Source organism: Bombyx mori, chromosome 20 (genome assembly GCF_030269925.1).
Source record: "Bombyx mori chromosome 20, ASM3026992v2".
Taxonomy (NCBI): Eukaryota; Metazoa; Arthropoda; class Insecta; order Lepidoptera; family Bombycidae; genus Bombyx; species Bombyx mori.
This window is the reverse complement of record NC_085126.1, coordinates 10,342,874-10,356,286: the sequence shown is the minus strand read 5'-3', so window position 1 is coordinate 10,356,286 and position 13,413 is coordinate 10,342,874. Positions and strand designations below refer to the sequence as shown.

General features: G+C 39.4%; 1 protein-coding gene across 4 annotated transcripts in view; it reads right to left on the bottom strand.

The window, feature by feature from the left end:
• The window catches only part of LOC101741105 (myrosinase 1), a 34,124-nt gene that overhangs the window by 19,804 nt on the left and 907 nt on the right, over window positions 1-13,413 (bottom strand). For 2 of the 4 annotated variants that reach the window (XM_062674443.1, XM_062674442.1), the window contains exons 2-6: window positions 12,908-13,006; window positions 3,688-3,791; window positions 2,933-3,080; window positions 1,959-2,125; window positions 1,068-1,328 (exon numbers count right to left, since the gene is read on the bottom strand). In XM_062674443.1, coding sequence (XP_062530427.1) covers window positions 1,068-1,328; window positions 1,959-2,125; window positions 2,933-3,080; window positions 3,688-3,763 — 652 coding nt within the window. In that variant the 5' untranslated portion in view covers window positions 3,764-3,791; window positions 12,908-13,006. Of the gene's footprint in view, window positions 1-1,067; window positions 1,329-1,958; window positions 2,126-2,932; window positions 3,081-3,687; window positions 3,792-3,922; window positions 4,018-4,056; window positions 4,133-12,907; window positions 13,007-13,413 lie in introns of those variants that run through there. The other 2 variants (XM_021347980.3, XM_062674441.1) reach the window with 2 other exon arrangements.

Below are 13,413 nucleotides of genomic sequence, written 5' to 3'. Positions count from 1 at the left end.
GAGAATCCAAATCCAAACTAGGATTCTCTGTTTTCTTTTCCACGTTTCAATAAATATATAAATAGGTATTGCGCACTAGACAAAGGCCAGGCATTCATTTGGCTAAACAATGAATTTTCAAAATTAGGGGCATGTAAATTAAATTGTAACCAAGGGCGGATCCAGCTTTGGCGCCAGGAGGGGGTCACATAGTCAAATTTAGATGCGTTCGTTCCCAGACGTTTGCCATTATACAAAGTTATTATATTATATTAAATTAATTAAATATTGAAAGTATGTAGTTACATAAAATCTGTATGGTTACAAAATATATAAATAAAATCATTATATTCAATTAGTGGTCCACCTAAGTCCTGGAACCAGCTCAGGGGGTGGTCATGACCCCCATGACCCCCCCCCTGGATCCGCCATTGATTGTAACTGGCTCTAAGTGTAAATCAATCGACTATTTCGAAGTTAAGACTTCATGAAATATTCGATTTTGGGTCGACATCATCAAGAAAAAAAAAATGATAAAGAACCCATCAGTGGAGCCTAAAAATTAGATCTGACGTTATGGTTCTGCTACTAATAATTGGAGCTTAAAAACCATATTGAGTAGAAAAACAATTCGTCAAGAGCAATATATTATGTTTCGGCAAAGACAAAACCACCAAAAGTACAATTCCACTTTCTCCTTTCAAAGATTTAACTATCCACGGTCCATTTTCAACAAAAATCCAGCTCAATTTTTTTTGCATATACGGATAGACCCAATTCACGCCTAATCTGGTTTAAAGCGGTCCATAGGCATCACGACGTGAATGTACATACAGGATGATGTTACAAGCCCATCTCACATGTGGAATTAGAATACGCTGGACAACTCGAAGGCACGCAATTTGAGGGTTTCATTTTATCATTTAGTTTCTTGCAAAATTAGCAAAGAATTTAAAACATGCGGTCACTACACGTCTTACCTATTAGGCTATTAATGCAACCCTCGGAGAAAACCCCGTGGAGTTGTGTACAAGAAACACGAGAGGCTTGTTATACCTAATTACCATAATATAAACTTAATGACTTACCGTGATACTTCGGTCTGAACTCCTCATCATAAATCCTCCAAGCTGTGGCATGAGCTAACAAAACATTCTTGGCACACAAATATTTTCCTAAGTCAACGGATTTGATTCCAGGGGCCATTTTACTATCGCTGTACGACACCTCACAAATTAGTAGGGGCTCATTAATAGTTATCCAGGTCTTCACTCGGTCTCCATAAAGAGAAAATACCACCCTCGCGTAGTTGGCGAACCAATCGATTATTAAAGGGTTTGCCCAGCCGCCTGTCCGAATAATAAAAGTTAATATTTAGTGTACACATTTTCGGCTTTGTTCCGAAGATTTCATGTGAATCGACCTACCCGTTCTTCGTCTAAAAATAAACATAACGGAACGCATTACTGGTGGTACTTATCAGTGCAGACTCGTAAGACATCCCACTACCAGTAAACTAATTATTTTTTGGGGGATAAAACTGTTGGAAAGTCTTTCACAGAACGGTTGTAACACGGTAAGGAGGCAGTCCAAATGTTGTTTGGAATTCGGTTGTATAAAACTTATTTTGTAATTGTCATGCGATTCAGGTTTTTTGTCAAACATCTTCAATTTTGTGATAGCCACCACAACATAACCAGCAAACAGCGTGAAATTCATCAAATATTACTAAAGTTCTTAAAACGCCATTTTTATTACTCAGTACCATTACCACTCGCTATCTTCAGCCCTGTTTTGACTACAATCACCCACAGAAACCTTGCTCAGCTAAATCACCTCAGTTGTTTTTTGGTCTTTCGTGGGTAAATCCCTTTTCTCCACAGATAAGGCAACTAGATCGCACCTCATCGTCTATTACAGACCCTCCACGTGTGGCAGAATTAATATGATATGATTTTAATATGACAGACAGCGCTTACCCAGATCCTGCAATTTTTGAGGCAAATCCAATTGAAACAGAGTCACCGATGGCTCTATACCCTCTTCCAGGAGAGCATCGATCAACTGATTGTAGTAATTTCTCCCGTCGTCGCTGATTTTATTTGAAAACGCAGTCGGTAGTAGACGAGGCCACGAGATCGAAAATCTGCGACAAGCGTAATTACGCGTACCTATTTTATTTGATAGCACAATGTAGCGCTTTCGTATTTCAGTTTCAAATTACTCGTGGACAGGTTTTAAGTTACTAAGTCTGCAAAGAAAGGTGGTGACGACACATCGTAAGCGTCGACTGAAATTCTTTTTTATTTAATTATTCGGACACTACAAAACGCTTCCATGTAGAACGCCTCGTTGTACAGAGAAGCGTTGATGGTACAAGACCGCGCGGGAGGCCACCAATGCGGTGGACCGACCAAATTAAAACTGCAGTGGGAGGTCCCCTAAATGAGTGCAGTAGAATGGCCTCGAGCAGGGAGAGATGGCGCGACATCGTGAGACGCATCAAGTCTGCCCCTTCCAACACTACATGACGATCACGACCACTCTGTCAAGAGTGACACGACTGAGAAGAAGAAGAGGAAGACACTACAAAAATAATCAGCGACTGTCGTCCGGCCGTATTCACGAAAACCGTGAGGTTTGCATGAGGTCTAAATCTCAGTTTGGTATTTTTTTATCGCTTGGGTGGGTGGACGAACGCCCTACCTAGTGTCGAGTGGTAATCAAAGTCCATAGACATCAACAACGCTAATGCCGCCACGTACCGTGAAACATCAGTTCTAAGTCTTACAGTTGTCCCGCCCTTCAGACCGAAACGCATTACTGCTTCACGGCAGCCATAAATAGGCTGGTGGTAACTACCCTTATGGACTCAGAATACGCCTTACCGCCAGGAAAACCATAAATTCCTCGTTTGCCAGCGTAAGTGAGTAAGTTAAAAAACCAACCATACCTATAGAAGTGTAAGTTCAACTCCTTTGCAATTCGTACATCATCCTTCCACTTATTGTAGGAGTCGCAGGCGACATCACCATTGCTTCCAGAGTCCACGTAATATTTATGTTCATGTGTAAATCTATCCCATACGCTCTCGGCTTTATCTGAAGAAAAACAAAACCCAGAACCTTATCTGATACGATAGTAAAAGCAAAATTGCAAGCGGAAACATGTGAGGGTAATTGTGAGTGTGATTTTTTTTTAATTGCTTAGATGGGTGGACGAGCTCACAGCCCACCTGGTTACTGGTTACTGGTAAGTGGTTACTGGAGCCCATAGACATCTACCACGTAAATGCGCCACTCACCTTGAGATATAAGTTCTAAGGTCTCAGTATAGCTACAACGGCTGCCCTACCCTTCAAACCGAAACGTATTACTGCTTCACGGCAGAAATAGGCAGGGTGGTGGTACCTACCCACGCGGACTCACAAGAGGTCCTACCACCAGTAATTACGCAAATTATAATTTTGCGGGTTTGATTTTTATTACACGATGTTATTCCTTCACCGTGGAAGTCAATCGTGAATATTTGTTGAGTACGTATTTCATTAGAAAAATTGGTACCCGCCTGTGGGATTCGAACACCGGTGGATCGCTCAACACGAATGCACCGGACGTCTTATCCTTTAGGCCACGACGACTTTTAACTGAATGTGCGTCATCTGATTTATCTCAGTGACGTCATCGATAACAAGACAAATCTACGCACCACTCACGTTCCAGGAGCCTTCGATCTGATAAGCAGCGGTTGCAGCCCCGAATCTGAAGCCAGGTGGAAATTTCATCTCGCCCCAAGCCGCCTTCGTCAGCAAGCTGCATCATATGATGTTGGTTAGAGAATCGTAGCGTATACGTTAATAAGTTGCTTGTGAAGAACTTCGGACTAGGGCATAATGGACAGAAAAATCTATATCTGAGAAGAGATGATGATTTTTAATTAATACCAGTCGAGGATTCACAACCCATCCGATCCAGTCTTTGTCCTTCATCACTTCGATATACCGACCAGACTCCTCTATTCTGATTTATTTAATTCAAACAAATTTTTTCAAATAAATTATACTAAAAATTTATATACCATAAAACAACCGTTGCTTGTACCGTCATTGTGATAAATAGAATTTTTGAACAATGTTGTCTTCTGTTACAAAGTAATAAACGCAGAACTAATATTAGCGTGTGGCTTCATTGTAATTCAGAACGTATTTATTTTTCAATTTATAATTAAATTATTTTATACCAATCGTTAGAACTGTCTTGTTTAGCGTCGCTAGTTCCATTGCTGTTTTATCTGTTTCCTGCTAAAAGATTTCTTTATTGCTTATATGGGTGAAGGAGCTAACGGTCCACCTGGTGTTAAGTGGTTACAGGAGCTTATAGACATTTACAACGTAAAACCGCTACCCACCTCGAAACATAAGTTTTAAGTTTTCAGTTTTTACATTAGAACGGCTGCCCCACCCTTCAAATGCATTACTACTTCACGGCAGAAATAATCAGGGTGGTGGTACCTACCCGTGCGGACCCACAAGACGTCTTACCCCCAGTTATTGGCTATATTACGCTATTGTCTAAGGAAAAAATAATCTTTTTTATTATTAGATAGACGAAGATACTATATTTACATACTCAATTTCGTAATATCATATTATGTAGACAGCTGTTTCGCTGTCACAGGCAAATGTTTTTTTAAATATTAAACCACAAGATTTAAATCACGCTTTAATAATAAGCACGAAACGGATAAAAGAGAGGTTATTTACTTAAGCTGAAATAGTGTCTCAAGGCTATCAGCATAGGTAGGATTAAATATACCTAGTCAGGTCATAAATTCTGTCACATGTTTAATGTAAAATAATTGAAACAAGTTTATTCATTATGTAACCATTCATATACCAAAATGAACTTAACAAAACATAGATTCTTATGACACTAAAATTTATTCAAAATGACCTCCGTGATTTTGAATACAGGCCTTCAATCTGCGCGGCCAGTCGTCTATCGCAGCACGAACGAGGTCCATGTCAATATCGGCGGCTGCCTTAATCAAGGATGTCTTGAGTGACTCCAAATTGGGATGAGGCTTTGAGCACGCCTTTTCCTCCAAGTGTTGCCATATCTTGTAATCTAACGGATTCAAATCTGGACTGGAGGAGGGCCAGTCTTCGTGCCGGATGAAGTCGATTTCACGCGCCGCCAGCCAGTCTTGTGTGCTCTTCGCTCTATGAGCTGGCGCCGAATCTTGTTGGAATATCCAGTGCCTTTTATTGAATATGGTATGAGAAACAGGTTCCACAAGGTTCGTCAGGACTGTATTTTGATACACAACTGCATTCGTTTTTACACCTTTCTCACAAAAATGTACCTCTGCTAAGCCCCAACAAGAAACTCCTAACCATACCATGAGCGAGGATGGAAAATGACCTCGTTGGACACGCGGAATACGGTTGCTCGCTTCTTCACTACTGTGTGCGTACACCTTATCATTTTGTTTGTTGTAGCTCTCTCTACGGTAAAAAATTTTTCATCCGAAAAAAGAATTTCCCGATATTTTTTTCCCGCGTACCACTTCAACAAAGCGCGGCATCTCTTCAGTCTCAGGTCCATTAGACGAGCATTCAAACGATGTCCTGTTTTTCTTCGATATGCCCTAAGCCCTAAGTCTTCATTTAACACCCTTTTCACCGTGGTTCTGCTTAACCCCATCTGAAGGGCCAACAGTTTCTGCTTACGTTTGGGATTTCTTTGAATTCGCGCCTTCACAGCTTTTATCACTGCTGGAGTCCTAACAGACCGAGGGCGACCACTTCTTGACCTGTCATCTACACTAGAGTCTTCATTGTATCGTTTGATGGTACGATAAACGAATCTTTTGGTTATATTCAAAATTTTCAGTATGTTAAAAATTTGAATTGGCGCGTAACCGCAACGATGCAACGCAATAACTGCAACACGGTCTTCTATAAGCGTCCACTCCATATTTAAAAATGAGTAAAATTCTAAAAGTGTACATTTTTATTTTCATGAACAATTCGAAATTCGAATTCAATAAACTTTTTGTGGCCAGCATTCTAAAAGAAAAGTTTTTACTGTGTGATAATACTTATGACCTGACTAGGTATATATTTGCTAAATGGCTGTGCATTCGGTCCCAGGACAGCAGGACCCGATCTCTTCTCGTCAATGTAACAAAGGTAACTTATTGATTCAGAGGATGGATGAATCCAACATTTCTTAGTATAGCCATCCTGAATGATAGGAGACTGAAAGTCAACGTGGCGAAGACTCAGGCGATATGCAGCAATCTTCTCCCGCCCACGCCAAGATTGCTCGGCGAAATTATCGACGGCTGCCCCGCCCTCCAAACCGAAACGCATTACTGCTTGACAGCAGAAATAGGTAAGGTGATACCTACCCGCGCGGACTCACAAAAGGTCCTACCACCAGCTATTACGTAAATTATAATTTTGCGGGTTTGATTTTTATTACACGATGTTATTCCTTCCCCGTGGAAGTCAATCGTGAACATTTTGTTGAGTACGTATTTGATTAGAAAAATTCCACTGTAGTAATTGTTTTAACACACGGTGAAAATTGAGGATTCAATCTCATAAGCTTCTTCAATATGTACGCAGGCAAGTAAAAATAATTTCGAATCAAACAAAGAAAAAGAAATGCCACAATAAGACTTTTGAAGTGTAACTTTTTTACAATCGTTGTGATTTCAAACTCGATGAAACGAAAAAATAAGTCCATAGAGACACAAACACATAAATGTATAGGATTCAGCCGGCGAGAGAATGAGATAGAACACATTAGGCGTTCTCCGGTGTAGTGTTTTTTTAATACAGCGCCATCTATGAGATTTCTTAATACTAACGTGTGTATGAAACCTCTTGTATGTAGTGAATTTTAATTTAGGATATATTTGAAGTTAAAATATTAATTCACAGAGGGCGCTACCTCATACTATCTATATATATATATATATAAAATGAATTGCTGTTCGTCAGTCTCTTTCCTCCCGATCTACTAACGGTGCTTTTAGGTACTTCAAGCACCGGTCACCGTTCTCGTCGAACCCGTCGCTTGCGACGAAGGGCTCGACGAGTAAATTAACTCTCAGACACAGCCCACTGAGTTTCTCGCCGGATCTTCTCAGTGGGTCGCGTTTCCGATCCGGTGGTAGATTCTGCGAAGCACGGCTCTTGCTAGGGTTCGTGTTAGCAACGTCACCAGGTTTGAGCCCCGTGAGCTCACCTACTAAAGTTAGGGTTACGCAGACATAGTCCCTAGGGCTATCAGCTTAGGTAGGAAAAAAAAAAAAAAAAGTTAGTCTCGCTAAAACTCGAGAACGGCTGGACCGATTTGGCTAATTTTGGTCTTGAATTATTCGTGGAAGTCGTGAATAAATATGAAAATGTTCGGAATTAAATAAAAATAACAATTTTGTTTTTCCTTTGATGTGTCCCCCGTCGGACGGATTCCTTTTGTTTGTTTTATGTTTATTTTATACAAAAGCTTAAGTCTTTTATATTTTATCGATTGAGGCACTACAAAGTCTGCCAGGACAGCTAATAAATGTTAATTTACAATTATTTACTAATGACAAAATTTTACATATACTTAGACAATTACGATAATTGAATTTAAATTTTTGAAAGTTTCACATCTTCCCCCTGTGAATTGCACACATGTGTATTTTTTTTTAGATTAATAAATCAACATAGACTGCAAAAGGAAACTTAAATAAAAATGTACAGACAGTTTAATGAGTTTGCATTAAAAGCGCAATAAAAAAGCTCAAAATCACTTATGAAATATTAAAGTTTAACCTAACCAAGCATTTGTAAGCTACAAAGTCTACTCCTAAGTTGTACTCTTGTGCAAGATCGCGACGCCAGATTTTAAGTCGTCTGGTTGGATTTTAAGTAACTCAGTAATATGACCAGAGACATTCTTACGACAGAGAATTGACGTCAATTAAAATATGCGGGCAAGCTTTTTTAGTATTGCATATAGTAGAATTACCTATTTTGTCCGTGCAGTTTGGGTCATAAAAAATCGGAGCGGTGAAGCGAGTATTTCGCTCTCTTCCACTCCCGAGCCTTATGGACGGGCATAGTGATGCGCATTATTGTTGTCGATAAGCGTTATCGATAGTGTATTTAGTTTTGTCATTTTGTGGGTTAGAGATAAAAATGAAAGAAAAAATCACTAATCGAACACTTACACCACATATCGCCGCAGCAAGTTAACGAGAACGGCAGAAATTAACACTTTGTAATTTTACGGGATTTATTCTTATTTCAGTGAATTTTTTTAACACATTGTTGATAATAGCATGTGCAAATATTATTTTGAATAAATTCTGCCTTTTTGATACAAAACAAAGGAGTAGCCATTGTGTCACTAAAGAAATTCAGAGAACGAATGCATAAAAACACATTACTCTTCGACATAATGTACTATAATTTGCAGGTAAGTACAAATGACTCTTAACATAACAATGTCTCACCACCCTTCGTATACCACCCCGCCGCCGTGTACTTGCCTTCGATGACTCGTTTGTTTTTATCGATAATGGCGTTGCGCCCGCGCAACCTGCTCACCGCCCTAGCCGGGCTTTGTTTTATGACCCAAACTGCACGGACAAAATAATTCTACTATAGTAATTATTGGTTGGTGTAATTTTTTTCTACCTATTCGCTAGTAAACTAAGAGCTTCCAGTTTTACGCGGACGGGTAGGTGAGCTAACGGGTTCAACCTGAGAGAATTTGCTAACACCAGCCCTAGCAAGAGCAGTGGTTCGCAGAATCTACCACCGGATCGGAATCGCGACCCATTGAGAAAATCCGACGAGAAACTGGTGAAAAAGTCGGTTGTGTGTATGGACTAGTGTGCTCAGTGCGAGTTAGTTCGCCGGATCTTTTCAGTGGGTCGCGTTTCCGATTCGGCCAGTGCCGGATTAACCATGTAGCAAGAGTAGCAATTGCTACGGGCCCCGCGCGAACAGGGGCCCCGCATATTTAAACCCACTCATCTATGCCCGACCTTAATTTTTTGAGTGACTTATTAAGAAAAAGTTGTTTATTTAAACGTGTAGAATTTCAATCAGCCTGATAATCAGCTCTACAAGAAGTCTTAAGTATGCAAGCGATCATCAGTTTTCAATTGTTAGTTTCTTATCAAAATTATTCTATATAGCCAGAAAATCTCAACTCTGGCTTTTTGTACTTGTCAGAGCCTAACAGCGCCTATAGTAATTTACTAAATACCCACAAAATTGTAACCTATAAATGGCAAATAAACGTATAGACTATTGATTTGTTTTTTTACCACTTTTTACTTAAGAACCCATAGTAGATCAAGGGCTCTTTGAAATAATTTGCTACGGGCCCCGCGCTTGCTTAATCCGGCACTGGATCCGGCGATAGATTCTGCGAAGCACTGCTCTTGCTAGGGTCAGTGTTAGCAACACTCCGGTTTGAGCCCCGTGAGCTCACCCACACACGTTAGGGCGAAGCTGAAATAGCCTCTCAAGGCTATCAGCATAGGTAGGGAAAAAAATGTGCGAGTTTTGTAACGTTCTCGACAGCGAGCCAGTTTACTCAAATTTGTATGCAATTGGAACAGTGTATAGTGGCAAACGTACTCGGTGTTATTTTGTGAGTGCGAGTTCATATTAACTTTGTGATCTCCGTAATCGAGAAATTTTACCTCTCCGCTCCTATTTAGTTTATTTACTAACGATAATAACCTTTACATTAGACGCCTTCAGCTCTAACACTAGGAGCAGGCTTAGGGACCCCGGTAACCGTACTCGTCGAACTCGACAAAGAGCTCGGCGTGCAACCTAACCCATGCATAAGCCCGCTGAGTTTCTCGCCGGATCTTCTCAGCGGGTCGCGATTCCGATCCGGTTGTAGATTCATTCGCGAAGCAATTGCTCTTGAGTTGTTAAGTCTCCTTCGGAGGCGCTCGGGCAGTTGTTAGCAAATCCCACCCCTCCTAGTTGAGCCTTTGTTCGCCCACCTGTCCTGGTGAAACTGGAAAGGCCTTCGGGCCACCAGTAATCTTTCAATCATAAAAAAAAGTAATTTTACCGAAATGAGTAAGCAGGTACCACGAATGACATATTTTGTGCGAGTGCGTGTTACAAATTAGTGGATTTTGACGTTTCCATCGAGTATTTCTTTAGTAGTTCTATTTTTCCAACTAGAGAGGCAAAAGTATCGTACCATAGATCCTAATCTTTATTTATGAAAAATGATAGTATGGAGTGAAATGGATTTGATTAATTTGAAACATTAATCAATTGGCATGGAATGAAATGAAATGAGATGAAATAATATGGGATAAAATATAATCTCAGTAAAATGGTGATTATTTATGAGGATTTTTTCAGTGGACTTTTTCGAAGACCTCGAGAAGCTACGTCCAGCTGTTTTGTTGCATTTCACTAGAAAAATTGATACCCGCCGGCGGGATTGGAACACCGGTACTTGAACCATTGTACCATGGTTCACTTGCGGACTAAATAATAATAATAATGGTTTGTTCGAAGTAAGTATCAGTTGAGTGGAATATTTGAAATGTATTCAACTGATAATTATTTTTAATAAGTGTATATTTTTTATTTGTTTGGTTTTGTTAATGTTAAGTATGTTTCATTGATACTATGTACACATATGGACTTATTGTTGTCTGAAATAAAATAAATCATTCATTCATTCATCGCAAGATACGAATGCACCAGACGCCTTAACCCTTAGGCCACGACGCGTATCCGCCCCCAATTAGGATTCCCTGTGCTATGGCTACTAGAGACTGATAAATCTTTACATATATACACTCAAAGGTGATATCATCCAGACAAAGAGCAAAAAAATCTGCTTATCACAAAAAGTTTGCTAAAAGCGGTAATTGAACCCACGACCTTCAGCGCAACACCCAGGAGCACTAACTATTGCAACACAGAGTCCGCCAGAGCCTTCCTATTTTAGTGCTCTGTGGCATTGTTATCACCAAAGACGTACAATGATAGTGAAAAAATACACAAAAAATATCACAAGATTACTTTAATAACTATAATTCTCATGTTGTATTTGTTATTTTAGTTATGTGTTATTTGTTCTACACACACTTATCACTTTTTATTATTATTCTCATTATCCTCTCGCAGGTCTGCTAGAAGAGATTTCTCAAAGAAATAAGCAGTGCCTTTGTACATAATTTTCCTATTACTCTGTACTGTGTCTTGTTTTCTGTGTGTACATAAATAAATAAATAAATTATGTAAATACCTTTATTATGCATTCTTTCATAAAACTTACTAACAAATCAAATAGATATTGGACTCTTTTCATTTATACAAAATCCAACAAACGTGCTCTTAGTGCGAGTTTGGTAAAATAAATCAAATTAATCGAACAACTGCGCAAATCGAATTTACGTTCTACTCGGTGAAAAATGAAGAATAATAATTGAGGCCTATAAAATCAAAGGCAGCTAAACGCCTTAATGTCGTCGTAAAATGGATTAACAATGGCGCTATCTTGTTTAGTTAGTTGAACAGGCTTTAGTGTTATAACAAATGCAGCTACTGGTGGTAGGACCTCTGTGAATCCGCACGGGTAGGTACCACCGCCCTGCCTATTTCTGCCGTGAAGCAGTAATGCGTTTCGGTTTGAAGGGTGGGGCAGCCGTTGTAACTATAGTAAGACCTAAAAAACTTATATCTCAAGGTGGGTGGCGCATTTACGTTGTAGATGTCTATGGGCTCCAGTAACCACTTAACACCAGGTGGGCTGTGAGTTCGTCCACCCATCTAAGCAATAAAAAAAAACCTCTAACAAATTCAGTTCAAAAATTTCATTTTTACTCTGCACTAAGTACTAATAAACGAAGTTTTATCATTTAAAATTCAGATTATTAGTTATATTCTCATTGTTTATAAATCTGCTTTAAAATAAAGAATATCGTAGCTATCCGAACAGTTATTTCAGCTTCTCAAACCGGGAGTGTTGCTAACACTGGCCCTAGCAAGAGCAGTACTTCGATGGATCGGGAGGATCCGTAATGACGTGCTTAGGGCCGACTTTTGTAGTTTACCTGAATATTTGATAGACTTGGATTTAGCTGCCTTTGATTTTATAGGCCTCAATTGTGAGTGTGAGTCCTTGATGTATAAAAACCCAAGATACGCAGTTTCATACAAAAGTAGCACTCGAACTGTCCCGAAACACTCACCAATTCTATCTACGTAGTTATAGTTAACTATAAACATATCTTTTGCAAATTCAACTTTACGCGCATTGTTTAAAGTTGTTATTACGAAGCAGTGTACAATGACCAATGAAATTTTACGACCGAAGTTAGGCGGCAGGACAGGACATGGAGTGGAGACGAATATTTGTATATATTTTTTTTATTATAAGACATTGAGTTAGTATTTTAAGAGTTAGTTAAATGGTGTTCTATACCCATAATTATATTTTTATCTGAGCGTAAATATGTTTTTGGGTAGGACATGTGTACATCAATCTTTAAATCTTTTTTCTAAAACTTTTAATGCATTCTTAAGTGAAATGGTCTTTTTAACAAGTCTAGATTTTTTCTTCCTTAAGTTGTTAATGACTTTCTCCTTGCTAATTAGCCTTCTGCGGCATTTTTTTTTATTGCCCTTGTAGGCTGACGAGCATACGGCCCACCTGATGGTGAGTGGATACCGTCGCCCATGGACTTCAGCAATGCCAGGGGCAGAGCCAAGCCGCTGCCTACCGCAAAAGTTTGTGGAGTTCACTTTTTCTGTGAACTTTTTGAGGTGTATCCAAAATTGAGCCGTAGTAGTAGAAGTAGAGAAGAGTACTCAGAGAAGTATTAGGAGATTTGAATTCCTTGTTATTTTCTAAATAAAACATTGAACCTGTACGATAGACTTCAGTGTCACCGCCATCATCTGGTATATCTTTGTTGACTGACGATTGATGTCCATTCTCCGCATCGTATCGGGTTACGAGGAAAACTGAAATATAAAAGTTAGAAATAAAACATGCAAATAAAACAACTCGTTTTTTTTTTGTTTTTATGATTGAAAGATTACTGGTGGCTCGAAGGCCTTTCCAGTTTCACCAGGACAGGTGGTCGAGCAAAGGCTCAGCCAAGAGGGGTGGGATTTGCTAACAACTGCCCGAGCGCCTCCGAAGGAGACCTAATAACTCAAGAGTAGCTGCTTCGCGAATGAATCTACTACCGGATCGGAATCGCGACCCGCTGATAATATCTGCTTGTTGTTCAATAGTCACCCGTAATTTATACCCGGTACTTAAATTACCTACAAAAATCGAAATCAACCTTCTTAAAATAAAAAAAAGTGTCATAAAAGACTAGGCAGTCATGAAGACTGCCGACAGAAGTGAATTTTTTTAGTTT